The sequence below is a fragment of the Tasmannia lanceolata genome, unplaced genomic scaffold, assembly GCF_043159265.1.
Source record: "Tasmannia lanceolata isolate RefF3 unplaced genomic scaffold, GAP_Taslan_0.1 ptg000002l, whole genome shotgun sequence".
NCBI lineage: Eukaryota > Viridiplantae > Streptophyta > Magnoliopsida > Canellales > Winteraceae > Tasmannia > Tasmannia lanceolata.
The window spans coordinates 58,108,140-58,134,737 of NW_027518679.1; the positions used below are offsets into that span (position 1 = coordinate 58,108,140).

The 26,598-nt window shown below is 37.0% G+C and overlaps 2 protein-coding genes across 2 annotated transcripts; one reads left to right on the forward strand and one right to left on the reverse strand.

Annotated features, from left to right (window-relative positions):
- Nucleotides 1-6,209: 6,209 nt before the first annotated feature.
- Nucleotides 6,210-9,428, forward strand: LOC143887540 (AP2-like ethylene-responsive transcription factor At1g16060). The gene is made up of 8 exons (XM_077391625.1): nucleotides 6,210-6,488; nucleotides 6,809-6,891; nucleotides 7,150-7,158; nucleotides 7,275-7,363; nucleotides 7,549-7,622; nucleotides 7,911-7,961; nucleotides 8,097-8,173; nucleotides 8,801-9,428. The coding sequence occupies exons 1-8, from the start codon at nucleotides 6,259-6,261 to the stop codon at nucleotides 9,403-9,405; spliced, it is 1,218 nt and encodes a 405-aa protein (XP_077247740.1). The 5' UTR covers nucleotides 6,210-6,258; the 3' UTR covers nucleotides 9,406-9,428.
- A 3,205-nt stretch (nucleotides 9,429-12,633) lies between these two features.
- On the reverse strand, nucleotides 12,634-25,535 carry LOC143881346 (uncharacterized). The gene is made up of 13 exons (XM_077384367.1): nucleotides 25,374-25,535; nucleotides 25,211-25,272; nucleotides 22,188-22,265; nucleotides 19,944-20,025; nucleotides 19,312-19,382; nucleotides 18,427-18,528; nucleotides 17,697-17,786; nucleotides 17,300-17,374; nucleotides 17,176-17,208; nucleotides 16,350-16,427; nucleotides 13,604-13,681; nucleotides 13,118-13,230; nucleotides 12,634-12,965 (listed from the first exon to the last, which is right to left on the reverse strand). Exons 1-13 carry the CDS (start codon nucleotides 25,426-25,428, stop codon nucleotides 12,944-12,946), a joined length of 939 nt encoding a protein of 312 aa, XP_077240482.1. The 5' UTR covers nucleotides 25,429-25,535; the 3' UTR covers nucleotides 12,634-12,943.
- Between the last annotated feature and the right edge of the window lie 1,063 nt (nucleotides 25,536-26,598).

Consider the following 26,598-nt stretch of genomic DNA (forward strand, 5'->3'; position numbering starts at 1 on the left):
CTCTAATTTTTTCCGTGATTTCTCAAGAATTTTGTTTTATTTATTTATTAGAGTTATGTTTTCTTGTATTTGTCTGTTTGGCCCTATTAACCCGAACCCAACCTGACCGGATTTCAAAAAAAGCAAGTTAGATGGGTGGGGTTAGGGTTGAGAGATGTAGAGATGGGTCAGGCTGGGTTGGGGTTGACCATCCTCGACCTGAGGCTTGGACTGGGTTAGGTTAGGATTGAGGGAATGCTATCTTGGGTTGGCCTCAACCTGTTCCAACCCAACCCGGGTTGCGTCCTTACCTTTAGCGCAAAAGAGTAATCATAAATACACTGCAGGTGGCTGGCACAGTGAAGAAAAGGTGGTGAATATATCACTTCCCAAAAAAGATACAAATTGTTTTGATAATTGAGAATATATATATATCTGCAGGAACATGTTTTGATAATTGGACGATTCAACATCTTTTACATTTATCAATGGGCCGGTGAGAGCTTTGTGGGAATTTTAAGGTTATTCGTCTCTCAAATTATTTTTCCCACTTCTCACCCTCTACTCATTTCTAGACTCTCAAGTCTCTCATCCCACATTCCCACCTGCCCTACGCCTCTCTCACCACTTCCCTATTTAATTCAAAGGGAAATGATATGATTATGATTAATTTAGCATCATATTATCATAAAGGGAGATGATATATCAGCCCCTTTGATCACCGGGAACACACCCTGTCAATGTATCAATGACTAAAGAGGGGTTGTTGTACTTACGTCAGAAGAATTCAATGCCCCTGGTTGCCACAAACACTGACAGGAGGTGTTCCTGGTGATCAAAAGGGGCGGATATATCACTTCCCTATCATAAATTGAAGGTCCTTGTAAGTACAAATTGAATAGGAATGGTTTAAGTCATCTTTTATTATGTGTAAAATAAAAGTAGAACTTTTTAGAGATATTTTTTTCCTTTCCAAACTTTTTTTTAGAAAATTCCGGCAATCCAAACAGGGCATTTTATAGTGGAAAAAAATTCATTGGTGCCAAACATGGTACAATTGTAGATCCACCAACTGATTTTGGGAGCATAATATTTCTAGGGGATTTGCTAGGGACCATCGTAGAAGGCATTTCACAGACGGGCTGTCGCATGAGAGAGCAGCCACATAATTTCACTTTTTGTCTTATTCATTCAATTCATCCTATGTGGTTGCTCTCTCATGCAACAGCCAGTCTGCGAAATGCCTTCTACGATGGTCCCTAGCAAATCCCTATTTCTAGATTTATTCTAGGGAAAAATACACTTAGACCCCTGTGGTTTCTGACACATTCAACTTAACCACTAATGTTTTAAAAGCTACAAGTAGACCCCCTGTGGTTTCAATTTGTGTAAGGTAGACCCCCTCAGTTGACGGTTCGTCCACAGATTGAAGGGTTAGGATGATCTTATGGAGCTGATTTTTTGGGCACACCCTATCTATGTTAGGGCCCATCACATGAACGCTTTGGATCATCCAAACAATGTGGGCCCACTGTGTTTTTGGTAGTGTTTGGATTCGGGTATGGGGTTTCGAGGGGTGTATGGGGTCTTCATTAGCATTGATAGTGTTTCAAAAAAGATGGCCTACCTTATACAAATTGAAACCACAGGGGGTCTACTTGTAACTTTAAACATTAAGGGTTAAGTTGAATGTGTCAGAAACCACAGGGGGTATAAGTGTATTTTTCATTTATTCTATTAGTATGTATTTATTACCTAGGTTGAGTTTGATACTATAGAAAGTTCAATTATGAAGAATTACAATGGAGTGGAAGTGAAATAGAGTGGAATTGAAATGGGGTTAGAAAGGTGATTTCCTCTATTTGATGCAGCTATTATAAAAGTGGGGAAAATGAAATCAGAATTATGTTTTTACCAAAAAAAAGTAAGAAAAATAAAGTTGAGAAAATGATAAAATACTTCTATATCATGAAAATTGATAAACTATCAGAATCGCATGGAAAATGACAAAAAAAAGAAGAAGCATATTTCATACAAATTGACATAAATACCCCTATCTCATTGAAATGATCAAAATACCCCTATCTCATAAAAATAATAAAATACCCTATCCCTTGAAAAGTGGAAAAATACCCATGTCTGATGAAAATAAAAATACCCATATACCATGAGAAAAAAAAAAACCAATGTACCACTTATCTCGTAAAATTACCAAAATACCCTTATCTTATGGAAAATGACAAAAAAACTCTTATATCATGAAAATGACCAAAATAGCTATATCTTATGGAAAATTACCAAAATATCCATAAGTCATAGAAAATAACCAAGACCATATAAAATGACCAAAACTCATATCTCAAAAATGATAAAAATGAAGTAAGTACCTATATTCAATGGACTATAACCAAACCACTTATATCTCATAAAATAACAAAAATACCCATCTCTCAAGGAATATAACCAAATATTTTATAAAAAAAATGACCATAATATCCCTATCTCATAGAAAAGAAAATAACTACTCGTACCTCATGGAAAGTTTCCTTAGAAAATGGGAAAAAAACCCTAGCATAGAAAATGAAAAAATAACCATACTTCATAGGAAATGAAAAAATTAGTTCTATCTCATAAAATGACTAAAATATCATTTATCTAAGAGAAAATTATATAGGTGTATTTTATCATTTCCTGTGAGATATAAGTTTTTGGTCATTTCATGTGATGAGATTTTTTATATATACAAATTAGGGCTACAACAGGGACGGGTTGGGTCGGGTTTTTCAAAACCCGAGCCCAACCCTGGATCCCATTATCTCGGCCCTAACCCGCCCTGACCCTGAGTCAGAGCCGAAAAACCTCAGCCCATTGCTTGCCCTACAGGGCTCAGTGCTGGCCCTGGCCCGCCCTGATTGGCCCTGATTGGGCAGGGCCGGGCCGGGCCGGCCCTAATTGACCCTAGTGCAAATACCTGTTAAGAGTGCCAAAAATAAAGCAACCACTTATCATATAGAACAAAATGATCAATAAACAGAGAAAGGGAACAAAATAAGACAATATGAATTTAACAACATGCCGGATAACAGAGAGAATTAATAATAATAATCTAAAGAAACATCAATCCAAGATAATAGAAAACATTAGCAAAAGAAACATGCACAGATGGTTCAATTCTATAATAGAAAACTTAGGGTCGGGCCGGGTCAGGGTACCCAAGGCATTAACCCATAACCCGACCGACCTGAGTCAGGGTCTAAAAAAATTAACCTTGACCCGCCCTCAGGGATGGAAAATCCAGCCCTGACCCTGTTCGGGCTCAGGGCGGGTCAGGGCTGACAGGACCAAACTTGCACCCCTAATACAAATGTGTGCATGCGGGGAGGGGGAGAGAGAGAGAGAGAGAGAGCAACAAGTTACATATGCGCACAACTACAGGATGCTGGTATAGATACCCATAGAATTAGGAATGACACTCATGTCAGTTTACCTATATGCAAAAAAAAGTGAAAGCAAATCATATAAGATAAGATTTCATATATTCCTTGCTTTTTTATTTCGAGTGTTCTGTTTTGATCCCATATCAAAGATGGCCCGGTCATAATATTCCGTAGAATATTATGGGCATGCATCATGTAAGAATCATCAAATAAGATAAAATTGTTCAAATTAGGAATGACAACTATATTAGTTCACCTTCATGGAGATAAAAGTAAAAAGAAAACATGGCAGATATCGTGCAAAATGGCTACATTTATGGGTGACATTACCAATTCCCATGCCCACTAATATTAGCAGATTTATAATAAGAAAGGAAGAAGATAAATTACAATTGGAGATCTAATAATTAAAACTTTTGGTGACTATATTTTATATTAGAGAGTATTAATTATCAAATAAGTGTTGCCTATCACCCCACGCCCTTACCCTTAGCTACGTGACACTTTCTTTGTCTAACTCTTTGCCCTTGCTCTACCCAAATTTTTTGATGCACCAACCTATCTGGCAAAAAGAAAACATGACAACCTCCTACTACCACTACAAGGTAGAAGTCTCCCTACCTACATCTTCCATTGATGTTGCTGCCACTGCCATTGTCATGTCAAAGCCATAGATGCTGTGACCCCCATAACAGATTTCACTAAAGATTTTGAAGAACATTTTCTATTCACCTACATATAGTATGTACTAGAGTAAGCACTTCGAATAGCATTAATATTCACTTGTGTGTACTTTGAATAACATTTCATGATAAAGTACTCTATGATATCGTATATTACTAGATATTTGTATTAAAAATTATATTAAATAAGAGTATATATAAATTATAAGTATAGGAAAAATGTTGATTCATGATCTAAGCAAAAATATCTAAGAGATTATAAATTTATAGAGCATTAATTATTAGAGCCCCAACTATAAATAGAGAAGAAACTCGACTAAGAAAAGCATATTTGATGCAAAATGGCTAAATTTATGGATGCCAGTCCTAATTCTCATCGACTGATACCCACTAATATCAGGAATCTTTAACCAAAAAGTAAGAAGGATAAACTAGCAGAGAAGAAACTCAACTAAGAGAAGCAGAAATGGTGCAAAATGGCTAAATTTATGGGTTGGCATTACCAATTCAGGTACCCCACTAATATTAGGAGTTTTTAAAACAGAAAAGAAAGAAGATAAACTAAATAAGGAAGACACTCGACACTATAAAACAAAAACAGCACATGTGAGTCTGAAAGCATATATTTTAATGGATTTCAACCCCTAGGAAGCCCCGTCGTTGAAAAGCTTTTGCTGTGGGTATATGTATCAAACTCCTTCCTCACCCATGAAATTAAAAACAGATTAAAAACCCAAACTCTTCCACCAAAATCCTTCCAAACCAAACCCTTTTTTTGTTTCCATAACAGTGGAGGAGAAACCGAGGAGCTCCTTATATTCTTTCGTCGGCACATTACAAACGTAAGACATATTAGCATCTTGTCGTCTAATTGCACCCAAAACTGGCTTCACTTACCATTTCTCACCCCTCCTAATACCAGACAAAGAGCCCTTGGCTTTTTGGGCTTCCCATTTGTCTCTTTCCTTGATAAAACAACAAATATGCCTTGTCTCACGCACTATTTGTCCTCTTTGATCTGCCTAAAGTCACCATATTCTCTCTCTCTCTCTCTCTCTCTCTCTCTCTCTCTCTCTCTCTCTCTCTCTCTCTCTCTCTAAGCCGTGTTTAAACTTCTAAGCTCAGGGTTATGGATGTCCTCTTGTGGGTGACTATATTTTTTACATTCTATGTGTTTCATGGCAGCATTCTCCCTGCAAAAACACCATAAGAAATGGGAGTGTTTGTGAGTAACACTCCCCTAATTAAGAAAATGATATTTACACCACCACCACCCCATGTTTTGATAATGGGACTTAGCTTTTTGGGTAATCCCAACAGTTTTAATAGTTAAATAATTAGAGAGGTGTTAAATGAAGAGAGGAGTGTCACCAGAAGGTGACAGTGGGCCTAGCCCCATACCAAACAAAGACCCATCCACTAGATAAAGCCTCTGCAAGCAATCTTAAACATTTCAGCATTTTTTCATCACCATCGATCAACGGGCTATAATCATCTGATCATGGAGGGCCCGATCACACTGGATTGGAGTCATGCATGGCAGCCGTTGGATCAAAGGATCTAATCCATATAAGTCACATGTACGATGTCCTATGTCACAATTCAATGACTCTTTATACTAAATAGGTCATAATTTTAATGAGATGATCGAGCCCAATTAACAAAAAAAAATGACAATGTGACCCATTGCCCATTTTTGCTTTGACAATCCATCCGTAGGCTTCCACACCAACAATTGGATCATCCCATAAGTATCGGCTGTGATGCGATCACGAGGGGAGCCGCCGGATGAACAGCTGTGATTATTGTACAAAACTCAAGAGTCCACCAAAAACCAACATAATTAAAAATGGTTTATGTTGAACCAATTTAATTTCCCAGCTGGGTTTGTGGTGGATGTATATAAGCCGAGCTGAAGAGTTTTATAAGGTGACTTTGGCTGGCAATGAATGTAGAGACATTTGGGTTTTGTCCTAGATGATACCGAAATCATCGTCTCTTTTTGTCTTACGTACTACAAAATTTAGAACCAAAATGACAGCAGATGCATTATATATAGTACTTTCTGGCAGAGAACCAAAGCATACAATTCTTCTATTGTGTCATCCTATCAAAGTAAGAAAGAACAGAGAGAAAACAAATAAGAGAGAGAGAGAGAGATGGAGGTGATGTTGGTGAAGAAAGAAGCAAATATGGGAAGGCGGCGAATGGCGGAATATGTCGGCGAGATGCCTCCAAAGTGCGTCAAGAGAAGACGGCGAGAGCCACCGCCACCAGCGGCTGTCGTGATTTCCGGCGAAGAAAATAGGGGACAACAGGTAGATCAATCTGCTACCAGCACTGCTGGTACTACAGTTAAAAGGAGCTCTAGATATCGTGGCGTAAGCAGGTCTAGAACAAAATCCCTCTTCATCTTCTATTATTACTACTTTGTAATATAAGTAAGTTTGGTTTCACTAATCTTTGAATTTCTTATATTGATTACAATTAGCCCTAATGAGTGTTTAAATAGAACACTCAAAGAAATTAATAAAAATGGCAAGAGATTAACAAAATCAGGAAAGAGATAAAGATAGAAATACTAACTTCTAAATCTAGCTTACTTGGCCAATATATCCAAATTACCTAATCTATGACAAACCAATCCAAGGGTCAAGTTTTCCTTACAATCAATGGTCAAGATCTGATCTACTCTAACAAAAAATGCAGGCATAGATGGACGGGACGTTTCGAAGCACACTTGTGGGATAAGGGATCTTGGAATGTAACACAAAAGAAGAAAGGGAAACAAGGTACAATAAATGATGATACAATATATCATTTCTTCTCTTGGTTTTTTCGGGGGTATTTCATTCACCTTAAGGTTCCTTAAAATAGGCATAAAACCAATTTTACGCTCATTTTTAAGTGGACAATTATAGGTGTAAAATTTTGTTTTACGTCAAAGGAGAGGGAGCCTAAATAATTCTTTTTTCTTCTCTTTTTCTGATTTTTCTGATCTTCCACTTCTTTCCGGTTTGCGCTTCGATTTGACGGTTGAACCCCGACAGTTTATCTAGGTACTAATTTCGCCCACTTCTCGAATGAGATCCAATTTGATCAATACTATCTAAGAGTCAATTTTAAGATTTGTAGTTGGTGATATTTTTTTTTATTATTTACTTCTCATGATCAGGGGCATATGATGAGGAAGTATCTGCGGCGAGGGCTTACGATTTGGCTGCACTCAAATATTGGGGGCCAACAACATTCACAAACTTTCCGGTATTTATTATTTGTTCATCATCATATTTGTAATTGAATATCATTAGAGAAATATTTTTTTGCTATCATTTACAACAAATTTTAATTATAATCGAATTTTTCGAAATGAAATGGTATCAATCAAACTATTTACAGGTGGGTGATTTGAGATTCTAACTCATGATTGATCGGCCTCGATTTTGCAGGTATCTGATTATGAGCAAGAAATTCAAATAATGCAAAGCGTAACCAAAGAAGAGTATCTAGCATCTTTAAGAAGGTACAATTCTAACATTTAAATGTCCTCTTGAAGACCTTTAATTTCTCATTTTCATAGCTTTGTTCCAAACTATTGCATTCAGCAAATGTTTTTAGGAGTATATGAGAGTATTAGAATTCATATTGATTAATAGAGTTGTAATCTAATATGTAAGAACTGTATAATTATAAGGGATTTGACATAAACACAATCTGTGATTAACCTAATCAAAATTAGTTATCATAATATTCATCCCACTCTCCTATTCACTCCTCTTTGACATTAGCTTTAATTACTTCTTGTATACAGAAAGAGCAGTGGCTTCTCTAGAGGCGTATCCAAATACCGCGGAGTTGCAAGGTATTTTCATTCATTCTAAAGAAATTCTTCAGTCACATATATATACAACTAATGTTGGTGTATAAACTATACAAATATACGCCGAAAATCAGGAGTAATGATTTGTTTTTTGTATTTTTTTTGTACAAAATGCAGGCACCATCATAATGGAAGATGGGAAGCAAGGATAGGGAGAGTTTTTGGAAACAAGTATCTCTACCTTGGAACCTATAGTAAGTTCTTATGATAAGATAATCTTTTGATGGCGCCAAAATTTATTCTTATTTGCATTTAAGATTATTTTAATTTAATCTTATTTGTAAATATACATTAAAGCTCTGTTTCTTTTGACGTAAAATGAGGATAAAAAAAGTTTTACAACCATTTTCTAAAGGAAAAATAGGAATAAAACAAAATTTCCAACCATTTTAAGTGGAAAAATGGCGTAAAACTTGTTTTACGCTCTATTTACGTCGAAAAAATGGAGCCTAAGGCTTTCCAATCATATTTGCATACCATTGAACATAATATTATATGCAAATAACTTTTAGAACCATTCAAAGAAGCATTTAGTCTGTCATGCATAGTTAGAAAAACTTCATTTTAAACGACTTTTTTAAAAAATTAAAAATAAAATTTTGTAGGCGATCCGTTTAATACTCCATTTAAAACTTTAACAATAAAAGATAAATCAGTTTTTTAGAGAGAAAAAAAACATTTAGAACCCATTTTAAACATTTAGAACCAATTTTACATTTCTTCTGGACCAATACCGTTTGAAACTCAAATTCTTTCGTCGAATCAGGTTTTGCTAACTATGATATGTTATTAACATAGATAATTCACATGACTTGTTTAAGGTACACAAGAGGAGGCGGCCGCGGCTTATGACATCGCAGCGATAGAATACCGAGGGATCAACGCGGTGACCAATTTCGATTTGAGCACATACATCCGATGGCTAAGACCGGGAGCCAACCCTCTTGTTATTCCTAATGAGCCACGAAGCAACGGAGAAACCCGATCGATACCGTTCCCTCCTAACGATGAACCGGACGTGTACTTGAACCGCAATCCCATTGTTTCTGATGATTTGGGTTCTCCTCAGAAGCAAGAATTTCAAGCTCTACAAGTCTCTAATGGCTCTTTGAACAAGTCATCTTCACCTACGGCCCTCGGCCTCCTCTTAAGATCTTCAATATTTAGAGAACTGGTGGAGAAGAACTCAAATGCAACTGATAATGAAATTGAGGGGGAAGATACGCAGAATAGGCAACAGTTGGGAAGTGAGGATGAGTATGGTGCGATGTTGTATGATGGAATTGCTGATATTCCATTTGTGTGCACTTCAAATGGAGAAGCTGTTCCTGACTTGGAGTTGCATGAAGAGAGTGCGTCCTCTTTCTATGACCCTTCTGGGCAGCCCCTCTGGAGCAGTGTCTTAAGCATGTCTTCCATCCATTGACTGCAAGTTGAGAGAGAGAGAGAGAGAGAGAGAGAGAGAGAGAGAGAGAGAGAGATTCCTCCTTTTTTCTTTTTCTTTCTTTGTTCTCAAGAATTAAGAGAAAGCTGGATGGAAACCTTGACAAGAAAAAAAAAATGCTCTAATAGGTTGTGACCTAGATTAACTTATGATCCAATGTCCTGAGAATAAGTTTCAAATTATTATTTTGTCTATGGTTTTTTGTTCTTTTGAATCTGATTTATTAGCCTACTCATTTTGTGTGTGTGTGTGTTTTCTTTATTGATTGGCTACTTAAGTAGGAATAATCAATGCTACTCACTTTCTCAACCTTTTAGGGTCTCTTTGATGTACAATTTCTGGTTTACTGTTTTGACTGGTTTTGGGGTGCCACGTCATCTACTAGTGGTGTTTGGTAGCATTTTCTGATTCAAACTACTAGGAGACTACCTATCAAATAAATTATACGGTGTAAGGCCTTACAACAGTAAGGCCTTTGTACGGTAGAAGTACCACCCTTGACATTTGATCCAACAGCAGCTCCTCAAAAAGTGAGCTGCTGTTAGATCAAATATCAAAGGCGGTACCCCTACCATATTGTTATAAGGCCTTACACCGTATAAAATCTCCTACTTATCACGTACAGTCTATGTCCAATTACCTCAACAACTATTCCATTCAAAGGAGTCACTAATAACGAATCATGTAATCATTTGGTTATTGATTCTGCCCTATGATCACAAAATGAATACCTTTACCAATGTAAATAAAGGAAACGCAATGGTCCACTTAATATCTTTTACCGAGATTCTGCTTATTATAAAAATGGATTTGCTAGCGTCCAACGCAGAAGGCATTTCGCAGAGCGTGTGTTGCATGAGAGAGCAGCCACCTCAGAGGAATTAAATGAATAAGACAAAATCTGAGCCTATGTGTCTGCTCCCTCATGCAACAGACGCTTCGCAAAATGCCTTCTGCGTTGGACGCTAGCAAATCCCAATATGATCACAATATAAAATATTTGAACCTTACACAAACTCTCACTATCCAAAGCTAACATGCTTATTCACCAAGAAATAAATGTTTTTCATGGTAGAAGTAACCTTTGGTGTCCATCTGATACTTCCACGATATAGGACCTCCCTCAATCATGTCCCAGTGTGGACCTCCTGGTGTCTTAGCAACTACTATAGTCAAAATACAACTAGTATAATCAAAATAAGAATGACCAATCATCTGATCTTCTACACGTGAATTTGAAATTCTTTGTCCTGGTAGATAATGCATAACCTTCTTGACAGCTTTCCTATCATGGTGGTACTTTCCAAGCATGCCTACCATATAGATTATTTCTAGATGGGTTCGGACTTGAGCATACATAAAGCTCAATGTTGTGAAATTATAAGAGATTATATTCATCTGCTCCCATTCCCAAGACCTTGAAACTGATTGAATATATCACCACTAACCACAAGGGCTTCACCAGTGGAGTGTTTGTCGATGTTGAATCCCTTAAGGACTCTATCAATATAAGCTTTCAAAGATAATCTCAGCAATCGTTGAATCTTCTCTCAGAGAATCAAAACTCTTATCATATAGGATGTTTTAACAAGATCCTTTACGCCAAATTCTCTAGATGAGAATATCACCAAGCATAGCCAACATAGAACTAGATGAATTCATTACCGATAGGCCAAAAATATCTCAGAAAAGCTTATATTTGCTTTATCTCATTGAACATGACCGATTTGCTACTAGTAAGTAGTATGCCGCCAACAAGTAAGACAAGTATGATGAACTTGCTCTCACCAAGTACCAACCCTAAGATAAATACGTTTGTCTTACTACATTTTCCTTAAGCATTAAGTCTAAGAGTACTTAATGAAACATAATGTACCACGGTCGAAAAGCTTGCTTCTAACCATAAATAGACAAGAGTGAAAGAGAAAATGACCAAAACCTACTTTGTTTTTAGACTAAATACCACAATCTACTCAGAAATTCCATAATCTCTAAAGGGAACTGATATCTGCGCCAAGGTGTTTCGATAAACAAGCGCTCCACTTCTTTGTCGTGTAGTATTTAAAGGGATCTCAGAGGATATTATGGTTCTCAAAAAGCTCTTTAAACCCTTTAAATACTACACGACAAACAATTGAAGCGCTTGTTTATCGAAACACCTTGGCACAGATATCATTTCCGTCTCTAAAACCCGGTTACTTATAAAAACCAACTACCATCAAGTGAGTAGTATTATAGCACAATTTTACCCTTTTAATGTTGGGAGTTCTTTTCCCTAGCTTGCTCTTCAAAATCAAATTTTTTTCCTACGGTAGTTTAATCAGGAATTAATCTCATGAATTTTCTTTCTACGAAAGCAAATGATGGTTTAAAACGCAAGTAAATTCTAGTCTTACTTTCCCTTATAAAATTGTCTAATTCCATTCCTAAGCCAGGATCTTCATCTGAAGCCATCTCTGGCTGTTCATTTCTAAAAGAGGAACTCTAACTTGACAAACACTATTATTAGCAAAAGAACAAAAGATGCAAATCCTTTGCTGTAACTTCATCTGAGTAAATTGACTTTGAAAAATCCAAAAAACTACTCCCATCTGTGAGATTTTTAAATTCCATTCCCTTCCTGGGATGAACTCTTTTTGAAAATAGACAATTTGGGTGTTCATTAAAACTAATATTGGATTTCAGAATTGAGAAAACACATGGAACCCTCGATATGTTTTTGATGTCCACCAACCCACCTACAATGAATATTTGAGGTTTTGCACTTTCCACAACATTGTAGATAGTATTCCATGGCTAATCACAATTCATGTGCACATTTTTAGTGATCTAAGACTGACGATCTCCGATGAGTCTTCACCGGGCGACCCTGTGGAGAACCCAAAAACGATTATTAACCAAAAAGGCCATGAATCTCCATACCCACGCTACATGGTTTTGGCGATCCGTGCTCAACTCAGGTCTAGTTTGGGAATTTGGGCCACGCTTTTACCATAAAATGGGGCCAGGTTCGAGTTGATTCCAATTCATGTTTTAGCAAAAGCTCAACCCTACCTGGCCCAAAGTTTGCACCCTTCGGGACTTGAGGGATCTTCACTAGGTGAACAATGATCCAGGTCCATGCCAAACAGAGATCCCATTCCTAGGATTTAGACATGCAAATAACCAATAGCTAAAAGATAAAAAGAAATTAATAAAAAGATGAAGACATGAAATAAAGTTCTGCAAATGACAGTGTTCTCTTTTATTTATGAGCGAGTAATCCTAATGCAGTCTATGATGTCCAGGTTATAGTTGTAAAAATATATGGGTACAGATTTTTCTTTGTTTTTTCACGTCACTTCAACAATCAGTTGGTTTCCTTACAAGCAAAAGCATCATCTAGCAGTTCCTATACAACAGACATAAGCCTCTTTCTTTCCTGAGGAATGAGGACCTGCCTCCAGTTCATGCAAAGAACTCTGCTTTCATGTCTGTTTCCTTTGGAGGTATGCGTTATTGCTTTATTAACACGTTAAAATCAGCACTTGATAGAGGTAGTCCTGCCAAAAAAAACAAAACAATCAATTTTAAAGAAACAAAATGGATTAAGAACAGGTAGTGAGTTCATGATTGAAGGAGAGTAGGGAGATAACGTTTGGGAGCCAACGCCTCTCCCCTCATCCACACAATAAAAAAAGTTTCTGATTGAAACCTGGTCACAGTTCTTGGTGTGTAATCCAAGCTATTAATGCCATCTTGCATGGATGCATCCATTTTAGACTTGTCAATCTCTGAACATAAGGTGTCTGCTATCTGTTTAAGGCCCTAAAAGTGAGAGAAAACATGACCGTATATCAGAAGCGAGTTTGAAAATTTCTTCCAGTTTACTTCTTTAGCCTATTCATTTTAAATTCCGGACCCGTAAATCCATTTAAATATCAAAATAAATGTCAAGATCAATAGTGTCCCTGCAGCTGAGATCCATGTCACAATACATGATGTGACTAGAATAGATGCTAATGAAAAATCTGATAGTAATATATAATCCGATCATGGGAACCAGAGATACAAATTTTGCAATATATAAAGCAGAGAGTCCAGTGCTCTGTACCCGGCAAGAGGCAAAAGCATGCAATCAAGCACAATATGCATAACTGGAAACATAACAGAGGAATAAACAAACAAAATATGAGAGAACCTTCAGAGTGTTGTTCCCTGTAGATTCCATAGATCCAAGGAGCTGACGATGCCTCTCAGTAGTAGGCTTCGGTATATCCTGCCAGACATTTCGCGACCAAATTAGATTAAACTGAAAGTGTTAGCCAAGGAAGTGTACAGCGTAGACTCAAGATAAAACCAACTCGGCAAGATCAACTAGTGAAAACAAAAAGGGCATGATCCCTTTTTCTTGAAAGACAATCAGAAAGCAAGCCTACAAGCTAGACAAGAAATCACTCTGTAATACCGTATACCAAGTCATTGTCATTCATTTTGTCCGAAGGATAACTAAAAATCTCATCCATTTTCAGCTGGTATTTAGAGATGTGTTGTTTCCGTTAACAAAGTTGGTAGCAGGATTTTGTGGCCCTTTCGAACTAATTGTGGGGTTTTCTTGGAAAAGGAAATTCCATACGAATAATTCCTGCTACTGCCATATCATTCTAAAAAATAATAATCCTGCTACTGTCTTTTGCAGTGTTTTCATCAGATCAGATTACTGTTGTAACCAATCTAGTTTCTCATCTATTTTGCAGCAGTTCTTCATCTTGGGAGTCTTAAAGCCGAAAGGAGTTAACATCTTGTGTCTGCTGAAATTTATTTTTCAATGGAAAATTATTTAAGAATTTAATATAAAGATTTGGATTAACCTACTGAAAATCTGTAACCAAAATCTTCTCATTGATTTTTGGTTCTTATATTTGTAAAGTTCCATCACAAATTGGTATAAGAGTGACAATCACAGTTTTATTCTAATGTCTTTCCATATCAAAACTAAGATGGCTCCTAGATAGCACTCCGGTCCTGATTATAGAGAAGAAGAATCCAGTAAGAATACGAAGATTGAGAAGATTGAGAAGATTTAGGAGTTGTTACGACAAGCAGAAAGATAGAACCAAAGAATCATGGTTTTAAATTTCAGCTGAAATCCGAAATTTCGGATTTCGGCAGGGATCAAAACCAAAATTTATACCATGAAAAATCCTTATCAACTCCGAGCGGGCGTGGCCAAGAACATGGTTGATGCGTTCATAAATCGGGAGAGTCAAAGGAGTTTTTATTGACTCTGTAGGGCAAAACGTGGAATGCGGATGCAGCGCAACGCGGCCAAGGTAAAAGGGAGTCAACTCGGATGAGTTCCAAGTCGAGTCAACGAGTTTTTAAATACTGGAATGAAGAATCCTAAGATGTTGGATTGGATATGATCAACCGACGTTGGATTGGATTGATCAACTGACGTTGGATTGGATTGATCGACAGATACATGGTCGATCCATGGAAGAGATGGTCGATCGATTGGACGAGATGAGTATTAAAGTTCCATTCGTCATCTATCCAATTTTTGGGGGTTTATAAATATCATTAGAACAAGAACGCGTCCAAGGTAAAAGGGAGATGACTCGGGGGAGTCCATGGTGAAGCCGGAGAGAGAGGAGGAAAGCGACAAGGAGATTCACATTGCTTGGGTGTGTTGACAACAAAGCTAATGCTGTGCAGAATGTGAAACGGTGAAAGAAGACTTCACAAGACAATTTGGAAGCTACCCAGCCCCAAAAGCAGTCAATGCATGAGACAAGCCAATCTTATGTTATGTCAACTCTATCCATAGTGGAACTCAGGAAAACAGTGAAAATGAGATGCCAAATTCTGTAACTACACTCCAGATGACAAAGCTGCATGCTCAGGAGTGCCTTGCAGGAAGCTGGCATCCTATCTACAATAGTAGCTTCATCCATGTGCAAGTGTGCAACAAGCAATCTCTATCATGAGAAACCTCTTCTTATGGGAACATGGGCCTCAAAATAGAAACCCAATGAGTTAATATTATCAGAATAAATTAGAGTTGATTTTTATTTTTATTTTTGAATGACAAAACTAGAGTTGATTGTTAGATTTTCACTTATAACCAAGGATTTAAATTTCGGCTTCAGTTTCGGAGATAGCCGAAACCGAAATTCGGTAAAAAAAAAAAGCAAATTTCATTAATGTACCGAAATTTCGGTAATTTCGGGCAAAATTTGAGACTCAAGCAATTTCGATTTGGTCCCAACCAAAATCCGAAATTTCGGTATTTTGGCTGAAATTTAAAACCATGCTTATAACATGATTTGTTCATGCAAGCCAAATATGTGGACAAGCTGCATATGGAGTGTTTACTCTCGAAAACTCAGCACTGGAACCAATTCCTAGTTATGCACACATGGTATTAAGAATACATATATTAGTTACATTTCTGGTCATTAAAGAATCCTTATACAAAGAATTCACTAATTCACCAAAGAAGTGACCAGACACAAGTGGGAAAGATTGTTGCAGCATCCACTTCAACCATTACCATGACAAAAACTTAAATAATGTGAAAAAGAGACATTCAGTCCTGAAGCACAAAGGAAGCTGTATAGGGCAGACAGAACCAAAGAGACATGTATCACAATGTTGAACTACATGACTATTTGCATACTTTTATAACTCATCTTGGCCATCATACTTGATGTGGCTCCTCTTTGAAAATTTGCACGGTGAATATCAGTAAAGAGAATTGCATGTGATTTGGAGTTTATCATATGATATCTGATACAGACTCTATAAATACCACTACTGAAGAAAATAATCCATAGAAGCAACTGTGTGAACTGAATGCTACCCTCGAAATCTCACATTTACCAAAACACTACACAATAATTTAAAGTAGCAAGTACGAAAACTTATTCCTACAATCCTCCTACCTTCAAAAGTTCGAACATTTTCCCATCTCTTGAACCAGCGAACTGGCACAAGTACCAAACACCAGCATTTGCAAAATCCTGTTATCACTATCACGTCAGTGTCTCTAAAAGATGAAAATAGATAAAATCAAGAAATTCTTACTAAAATTACTTAATAAGAATATGTTACCAACAAGTATGGATAATAAAAGCCAAACCAGAATTCACATTTTCATATGAAACATCATGTTTTTTGTGTTAACTATTTCCAGTCGTCCGTAAATATTCTTAAAACATTGGTGGGCATTTTTGCTTATATAATCGATCTTCAATATGAGAATTATTAACATACTATTTGTATACATTGAGGTAACCCCTCATGTATAGATAAAATGATTATTCCCCTTAACTCCAGTATGTGTACATCTTAACACGATATCCTAGAAGCAAATCGAGGATTATAACTGTGAAAGTAGTCGTTAAAAAAGTCACATGTTTCAACCAGTGTTTCAAAATGCGGATGCGAATCAAAACGGGGCCAAAGGAAATCCTTGTCGACTCGGTGAGTCACAAAGCTTCATCATCAATAGGTATTATGCTTATTTTCAGGCCTAAAAGGAGTTTGGTGCATATTTATTTTATTTTTTGAAAATTGTGTGCATATTTATGATTAGAACCCATAAAACATATTGAACTCAGAATTCAAAATATATTCTTCTAGTCACGAACTTCCTTTGATATAGGCAGTAGAAGAGCCAATTGATCGGCTTGCAGCCAAAGAATCAAAATAAAATTTGATGTCAATTTATCATCCGTATAAAGCACAAAAATCAAGTCCAAGTCTCACCTGCTTGCTTTCCAAGGTACCTATCTTCCCATCCTGAAACAAGAGAATTGAAATGTGCATGAATGTAGAGGCAAGAATGCTAAGTAATAAACACTCAGCGTAGTCTTTTTGAAACAAGACTCACCAGACCATGAACCATATTTCGTAATGACCCTAAATCAAAGCCAATTTGAGAAAGATCAGCACGGACATCAGTAACCTGCTCAACAAAGTTTTTAGCCTGTCACCTAAATGATTCCAAATTGCATGAAAAAGCTCATGATCGTCTTTTAAAGGCACTCATGTAATGTTGCAACTGTATCAACACAAACTGATTTGAAATAAATATTGTCAAAGTGGTCTAGCTCCTTCCCCAAAAAAAGTAATAAAGAAATCTAGATGGCATTACTATCCTTCAATTTTGGGAGCTCTTGGATAAGAAACCCAGTCTGTGTGCCTCATATACCCGATGAGGTCCTCAGATGTCATCTCACCATCTTAAATTCTACAGATAACGGTAAATATTCATTAGTAAAATGCACCTCATTCTTAATTAATTTTGATATCTCTTTCTGCTCATCCAGCTTTCCATCCAAGTTCTCGATTCGCTGTGTCAAATGCTTCTTTGCAGCCTGAACAATGAAAGCAAAGTTAAAAGTGTGAGATCCACATAAAATGACGTGAATATTATGATGTTTGAAGAAGCAATGTCCAAAAAGAACATCTAGAGTCACAATCGGGTTGAGTTTTCCAGTAAATGATATCTGCCATTATTAAGGTGTAGATGGGACAGTAGATCTTTCAAGCTACCATTGCAATGGAAAAATAAGGCACTGTAACAAGATGGAATTTGGTCAAACATGGAACAATGAAGAAACAGACCCTGACAATACCATTTTTGACATTCAACCAGCGCCAAAGGATTCCGTTTAAGGGTATATTTGTTTTATCCTGTAACTGTATAAAATTTTCATATTTTTTGACGGAAATGGGTCAAGTTTAATAGCCTTTATCATGGAACAACCATAAATCCTTGGCGAGACGAACTGGCAAAGCTTAAATTCAGACCTGTCACTCGACAATCTATCCAAGTTGCAGTTGCACGAGAATGTAGACGGGCTAGATACCAAGTACTTTCATTCATTCCAACTAATTTTGACAATCCACCATACCTCAAAAATCTTTATTCTTTATATTTCATATAGCAAACTTCTTTGTGGGAAAAGAAGTGAAAAGGGAAATGCAAAAGCTATTTGTCAAGCTGAAACTTACAGCAAGAGAAGCAGATATTTGCTCCAAATTTTTTGTCATGCTTGAAACAGCATTTGCCATATTACGCTTTGTTACATACATAAGATCTGACAAGGACAGTCCCTAAAATACAAACAACAGAAAAATAACGTGTTAGTCTTGTCTCTGCATTCACGAAAACATGAACTTTACTGATAAGCAAACAAAACAATGTTTGAGGCTGTGTCACAAAAAAACTGAGAAATTGAAAATATCACAAAAATATTGTGATATTTTGATGAAATCATAAAATTATAAATTTATCGTGATATTTTCAATTTCTTGTGAGATTTTGATTTTCTTGAAAATTTATCTCGATAAATGCATGACTTGACTTTAAAAAAAATTCTATCTCCTCCTTCACTCTAAAACCGTGATTTTAAGAAACAAATCCCAAAGACCCAAACATCCAAAAACCTTCGACCTAACCCTAATTCCGGGTAAAAAAATTGTATATATTTTACATTTTAAATTTTAAAAAAAATATTTTTACCATTTTTCCCAATATAAACCCGAAAAAATAATAAAAAATAAAAATATCATGAGATTTTCCCTTGCTGAGAAATCCCTGAGAACGATATTTGTGACATAGGTTTGAGGCCTTTATGCTGGTGATACCACTAAAAGATCTGATGTCAATTCCAAACAATATTTCAAAAGACGAATACTCAAGGGATGGATAACCGTGATACTATCTAGTCAATGGGCAGTTTAGTTGATATGTTTTATGTATAAAATACAGAGAAATTTTTAGGAAATTAGTTCAACAAAAACATGGAACGCTATGAGTGATAGAAAAAGGACATGGCTATATTAATGTTGACCTACAAAAACTCATTTAACACATATTTGTTATTGAACACGTACTTTCCACCACATATATCCATAGCCCAATGCCCCCAATGCAGCAGCTGGCATTACAAGAGATGTGATGCTTCCTGGCAGAAGAAAATAAAATATAGCCAATAAGCTGAAAATAAAGGTTATGCAGGAGCAAATTGGAATGTCTGACCACATCTTTAGGCACGAAATCAAATCAACAACATGCATACTTCCCAAAGAATGAAATTTTGACATGATTAGAAAGTATTAGATCAGATAAAAGAAATTTACCAAAGTTGAAATGAGTGAGAGAATACGTAGCATTCTTATGGATACAACCATGGTTTTAAATTTCAGCCGAAATTTCGGATTTGGCAGGGGCCAACGCCGAAAGTACAAATTTTGGTGTCGGCCCAGATTTCGGCCGAAATGTCCGAATTTTAGAATTTTCGAGATTTCGGCTGAAATTTCCGCCAAATTTTATTTTATTTTTTTTAACCAAATTTTGGTTTCGGTTGTGGCTGAAACTGGCACCGAAACCGAAATTTCAAACCATGAATGCAACAACAACCATGGTTGCAATGTGTTGCTACTTCACCTTTAAATATAAAAAGTGAAAACCAATACAGTTAAAGGAGTTTGCATTTAGAAATTTCAAAAGCAATCATCAAAGATACCCATTTGGCTAGAATTTCCATTGAAAACAGTTATTGGTCGTGCTGTGGCTAGTTGTCGGACATCCGATGCTAACCGACGCACCTACATCATCATCATCAAGAGGAATTCCAGATGAGAAATAAATCAATTATATTTTTAAAAGGGGAACTGGAATTTTAGTAAAAAGAAAAGAATCCCTGGAGCCAAGATGGCCCACTGAAGCATCAACATAAAGAGATCGAGAAGAGCTAAAGTGATATTCAGAAAGAAATAAAGAATAAACTTGATATCAATGCAAAAAGACACTACATGTTGCATCCTTTCTTAATTGAGAAAAGAATCCTGGAGCCAAGATGGATGGCCCCACCAAGCATCAACATACAGAGATTGAGAAGAGCTAAAGTGATATTCAGCTAGAAATAAAGAATAAACTTGATATCAATGCAAAAAGACGCTACATGTTGCATCCTTTGCTAATTGCTGCATCAGAACAATGTAAAAGCCCTAATTTAAGATAAAAAGTAGTATTATAGTTATTAAACTTCATGGAGAAAGCATATGATGTGGTTATTAAACTTTTGGGGCTGGATTTAATCAAACAGTAAACTAATGAATTGCATCTTAAGGGAGTTGGAAGTTGGAACACCTATCTTCCATGATTCAGTAATTAATTTTTTTTTTGGCAAGTAACGCTATTGCAAATGAGAAAGATACACATCCTACTGGACAACTTATAACTTTGTTCAAGAGACACTAATATCTAAAGAATAGAAAAAAGATCCATGACGTCAACCAGAGTATAATTAATGAAGATTAAACAATGTATAATTGAGCTAAATGGAATGACTGCCAAATGGCGTTCGGAACAGAAATTCCTTATATCATTTCCTTTTTGCACGCCACTGAGATGATGATCAGTTAATCCAAATCATTTCCATCACCAAATGTGATTACAATTGCACGAAAGATAAACATTTGGATTCAACATGTAACAAAGATAATCATAATAATAGTAGATCCAACACACTTCTGTAGCTTGAAACAAGAAAAAAATGTAAAAAAATGTTTGTAATTTGTTTTTTCTTTAACTGACTATATATTGTAGTTTGATATTTCATAATTTAAATTAAGAAATTTAAAACGCAATATGGATCCTTGATGCACCATTCAAAAAAAAGAAGAAAAATATGAACCCTTGATGTAGAAATTAAGAATAATGTAATTAAGAATTCTTGATGTAGAAGTTGGAATTGCTATTTCTTGTTTTTTTTTATTTCAGCAGTCTAAATATACACACTAATTGATGTATATCCTATTACCTGCTCCTTTTTTCTATCCTTACTTTTTATTGATTTACATATAGCTCACTTCAATACATATGGAGTTACAAATTATTCCAATCTATTTTAAATGTTAAATCTCTCAGAACTTTTTTTCTTACCAACTATTATTTTGTTCCAAGTAGAGGAATCGATTAAGTCAACTCACAGAACTCAACCAAATCGATAAGAAAAAAATTCAACCATGCAGCCTCGGAAACAGTTGACCAAGTTGGGTCAAAAAAATTCAAGACTTCATTAAGAAAGTTACGGCATCAGTCTAAATCCTTATTAATCGGTATGTGAGTAAGAATGTGTTAAACATGCGAATAATCCATCAAACCATACCCTGTCAGGGAGATAAAGGTACAGATCCACAAATGTCCCTCAAAGTTGGAGGACAACATGTCAGGTGAGAGCTGTGGACCACTATCTAATTATCATCTAATGTTTTAGAGAATAAAATGTGTTAATTCTGGATGGCAGTGATAGGATGTATGAAATAAACAGCAAGTACACATTACGACAGCACAGAAAAAGCTTGGGGAATGAAGAACGGGTGTAAAATAAGCAATACGAAAGTTGCAAGAAAAACAATAGGACTAATATGTTCACATAAACTAAGGAAGAAGATGTGATTTTTTATCCATAAACATTGAGCAATATTGTAATAAGTCGTGCATATATTACATGGTGACTTCGCCAGCCTAGAACTTTGCTTCCTCTTATTAACTAATCAGAATGGAACATCATATGTAAGGAATATTTATCAAAGAAACACTAGAAATAAAGGCATAATACATACCATCCAGGGAAAACATAGCAGAAAAGGCGAAGAGATAGTGTTTACTGCCAAAATAAATGTTTTTAAGACTTCAACTGTAATGGTGCTATTGTTGGAGTAAGATATGGCCACTGTTGAGGTTACTAGAAGAAAGAAATTACCTGCGCAGCAAGAGCATCAGAGTAGTCAGAGTCGTTGTTCGATGGATCTCCAGATTTCTCCAATCCTTTCAGCAATGTCTGAGCCAATAAAACAGAAGAAAAATTGTGACGGTATGTCTATGGTAAAAAGCAAGACGTCTATTCAGGAATAAAGCAACACCCAAATAAAAAAAGAAAGAAAAAAATTGCCACATGGATTCTTCTGAGTTGGACAAATACCAGGACACATGACAGATATGATGTGGGTCTTCACACTGAACTCCATTAATTTGAATACAAATTATTTCATTACTCCTCTGCTGGTGATACAATGGAAATAGGTTGTATTCTTGCCACCTTTTTCATCCATTTTACACAAGCATGCTAACTCAGAGGAGACAGTTCTTCAGCTCTGTCTAAGTTATTAATCTCCCTTGAATATCCTTCCTACATTATGCTTGCATCAGATATTTCATTTTTGCCCACTCTTTTATTTTTTTGCTTCATTTGAAACAATTTGTTAACCATTTTCCAATCTTCCCTGGCGTGAACCTCGCAAGATGCCCACCACACAACTAGCATTCTTCTTAATGCTAGATCTTCCAACCATGCTAACTCGAACCAAAACAAGATAGGGCCCCAAGCCCCATGATCTGATTTGAGGATGATGGGGCTGTGATGAGAAATAGTTTTGGGTAAAACAAGTTGAATAAACCAAAAAAATTAGTGCTCCACTCCGCACTGACCAAATACCTGTCAAACTGAGTGAGGATAGGATCACCTTGGTGGTATTGACTATGGGTAGCAGGCCCCAGCAAGGGAATTGATTAAAAATACATTGTTGCATACACAAGTCCGCCCACCAAGCCCTCAGCCGCCCACACCTTTCTCGTCAAGAGAAATTGGATTTTTATATACCTAGGCTTTTTTTCTAAAACCTAAAAAAAGGCACGGATTCTAATTCTGCCTTCTTGCCTTCCCAAATTGGAAACTTGGGAAACAAAGCAACTTTCCAACAATCTCCACCTTTGCTTGTTTCCCAGCCACCTGAAGATTCTTCGTAGATGTCGCCACAAGTCCGTTGTCGCCGCAAACCACAATTGGCCTTTCGAAGTACCAGCTACACACCCTCGAAGCATATCTTGCTTCTGGCTCCTTCCCATTCGATCAACAAGGCCATAACACGTGTAGCTGCCAACCCGTTGACTCACCTAGTCAACCCTATCTATGCACCAATTGCGAAAGAGACCTTACACGGCACACGCTACCACTCCGTTTCCAACCAGCCATCGAAATCTTAGGAACGCTAGTCACCGTGTCCCCGATTAGACGATATAATCTACCATGCTTCTCTCCTTTCATCAGAAACATATAGTTGCGTGTGATTTCATGGTTCCACCTACTGAATACATGTAACCCCTAAGTCCAACCAGCCAAGCGATACTAGATTGCTTCGCATCTTTAAGACATGTGCCACACCACCAAAAGTATGAACCACTCATCGAAAATCTTGATCTTTATCGTTCCAACTCCCGTGATGTCGCATCTTTAAGACATGTGCCACACTACACTTGTAATTAATCTCCGGGAACATATTAAAATATTCTCTCTAGAGCATACATGAACAGAGCACCTTGAATCTAGAATTCATTCATCATAATTAGAAGTGTGAATACCTATGGAAACTGTGGGAACGTCTCCAACCACTTCGCTCTGCTCATCTGTTACGGCCACCACAGTATTATAACATCATTTTCCGAATGGTTAACTCGCTTCGGACAATCTCGCTTGATGCGACCATATTCCTTGCAACGATAACATTGCGTACCCTTTCTGCTGACCTTGGATCATGACCTGCCTTTTCATGTTCCCCTGTCAAACGACCTTCTTCTTTGATGCCCACCACGAACAACAATCCATGCTCTTGACTCCCCCTCAAAAACATGTTTCTTTCGCATCTCATTCATTAAGAGCGGGCCGTGACTTCCTCCAACTTCACTATATCCTTACCATACAATAAAGTCAACACCATGTTGTCATACGAATCTGGAAACAAAGTAAGAAGTAAAAGGACCTTGTTTTCTACCTTCAACTTTTCATCAACCTTGTGGTGTTGCAGTTGAACACCATAATGTGTTCCAGAAGATTTCCGCCTTCCTACATAGCAGGACTGTACAATTGTTGCCTCAGATACAATCAGTTGGCGAAGCTTTTTGACATGTAAAGATTTTCCAACTTCTCCCACAATTTAGGCGTTTCTTCTTCTTCCATTACGTTATCTACCAAACATACTCGGATCGTGATGACCTCCTTCGACACAATGTCTTCCCAATCGGCATCCATCATCTTTTTTGACTTCCCATCATTTCCCTTCAACACCTTATCTAGACCCTATTGAACTAGGATGTCCTTCACCCTCATCCGTCATAGAGGAAAACTATCATTTCCGTCAAACTTGTCGGTGTTGAATTGGGTAGAACTCGATTTTATTATCATCTGAGATTACTCTGCACTTCTCGGTGTAGCGTTCCACCTCGAACGATAATCTTTCTTAGACAATCTTTCTACTCCCGAGATCGCTCTAGCCGCGATCCAACCACAACACCCATGATCACTCCACCCGGCCTCAACAATCGCTCGTTCCTAAGATTTGATACCACTTGTTGAGAAAATCTGAGATTCCTCACAAAATGCTGATTTCCTTTTGCGAGATTCCTCACAAAATGTTTTCCTTGCAAACCAAACAGGGCATAAAGATTCATGCCTGCCCACCGTACATCAAATCATAGTTCACACAGATGAATAAAACATGAAATCAGCAATGTTTTAAATTCGGTTTCGGTGAAAACAAAATTTCAGTTGAGATTTCGGCAAAATCTTGTAAATTTCCGATTTTATGTGAATTTCGTGTTGGCTTCAACCAAAACAGACACATTTCGAATGAAATTTTAAACCATGGACACCAGTAACAATAATCAAAGATAGAGATAATGAAATAAAACCATAAAAGGAAATCAACAGAGCAAGATAAAAGCAACGCCGACCTGAAGCTCGCCCAAGATATCCGATAATTTACCATTTCTCATCACAATCGAGCCAGTATACCCTAGAAAAAAAATATAGTTCAAAACAAATAAGAAAAAAAACAGATAGAGAAAAGCTAAACACTGTAGAGATGCAAAAGAGGTTAGATCGGATCCACGTTACCTGCTCCGACCAAGATAATGATCTTGGATAGCCCTATTCCAGATTGCATCGCCATGGATCTCTCGATTATCGGAAACCCTAAGTTTTGATGCGTTCAAACCCTCTGGACTGAAGAAAAGTCGCCTTTTTTTACGCAAGTATGGCTCTTCTGGTTTTAATGCTATATGGGTCTTTAAACACAGAGTGTGTAAATACTAAATCGATGTCGCTGGTCAGCTTTAATCTCGACTGTACACGTGGCATCAGAGGGAGAGTTCTATTGAGGTGATCATGTGGGCCCACTATGGATGAACGATCCAACAAGATCCAGTAGGCCAAATGATTTAGGCTAGCCCATCTTTGGTGGGCCCACAAGAACAGACGGGTGTGTTTGGTTGCCCAAAAGTTCATAATTGCTTATGTGTTAGACGTGGATTCCTCCTCATTACTTCTAAAACAAATACTTTCAAAATCAAGAATTTTGGTTGACTTTCCTAGGAAATGACTCTCTCTCTCTCTCTCTCTCCACCCTTTCTCCTCTCCTTATATTGGTAATGACACCCCTTACTTAGTCTCATACTCTCTAGGTGTATGCTGCCCAGCCAAACACTACTTACACTATTCTATGAGGTAATTTCTAGACAAATCAGATGCTTGTCTCATCTCTTTTGACATCTTCTCAGGCAAATCGTTCAAAACTTCAAGGCAGGTAGTTACCTCCTAGAGTAGTAGTTTCATGTGAGCATCCAGTATGGGGAGTCTCCCTCATGGGACCGGACCCCCATGGAACTCCCCAGCAAACTCCCCCTCCAGACCCACAAGAGAGGCTTCCCGTGCTAGACCCTCAAATAATATTCATGCTTGTCAAAGCTCTACACAGTTCATGTTTATTTTTAGTATTGTGTTGGTCATCATGTCTGACAAATTCCGATTGTATGAATTTTGCTATTCTCCGTCAATCAATTTTCTAAAACACCTTAAATCTAATGGTATCACAGTTCAATGTGTTTGGTCTTAGAATAAAATGTAGCATTCTTGCTTAAGTTAATGGCGCTTTAACTACCGCGCATGACCATGTATTCTTTTTGTTTTTAACCCGACTCCATAAGAAAACGCTTCAACCATAGAATCTCCTTACAAGCTTCTATGGTATGCCTATATAGTCGAGAGTGCAACACATTTTTGCAACTTTAATTGTCAAGAAATGACTCCTTCAAAAGTAAACAAATAACATTATGTAAACTTT

Coding starts and splice junctions, on each gene's coding strand:
- LOC143887540 (XM_077391625.1), top strand. CDS start 6,259: ATGGAGGTGATGTTGGTGAAGAAAGAAGCAAATATGGGAAGGCGGCGA. Junction 7,623..7,910: donor TATCTAGCATCTTTAAGAAG/GTACAATTCTAA, acceptor TCTTGTATACAG/AAAGAGCAGTGGCTTCTCTA. Junction 7,962..8,096: donor AAATACCGCGGAGTTGCAAG/GTATTTTCATTC, acceptor TACAAAATGCAG/GCACCATCATAATGGAAGAT.
- LOC143881346 (XM_077384367.1), bottom strand. CDS start 25,428: ATGGCGATGCAATCTGGAATAGGGCTATCCAAGATCATTATCTTGGTC. Junction 25,273..25,373: donor CATTATCTTGGTCGGAGCAG/GTAACGTGGATC, acceptor TTTTTTTTCTAG/GGTATACTGGCTCGATTGTG. Junction 17,375..17,696: donor CAAAATTAATTAAGAATGAG/GTGCATTTTACT, acceptor TTTGTTGAGCAG/GTTACTGATGTCCGTGCTGA.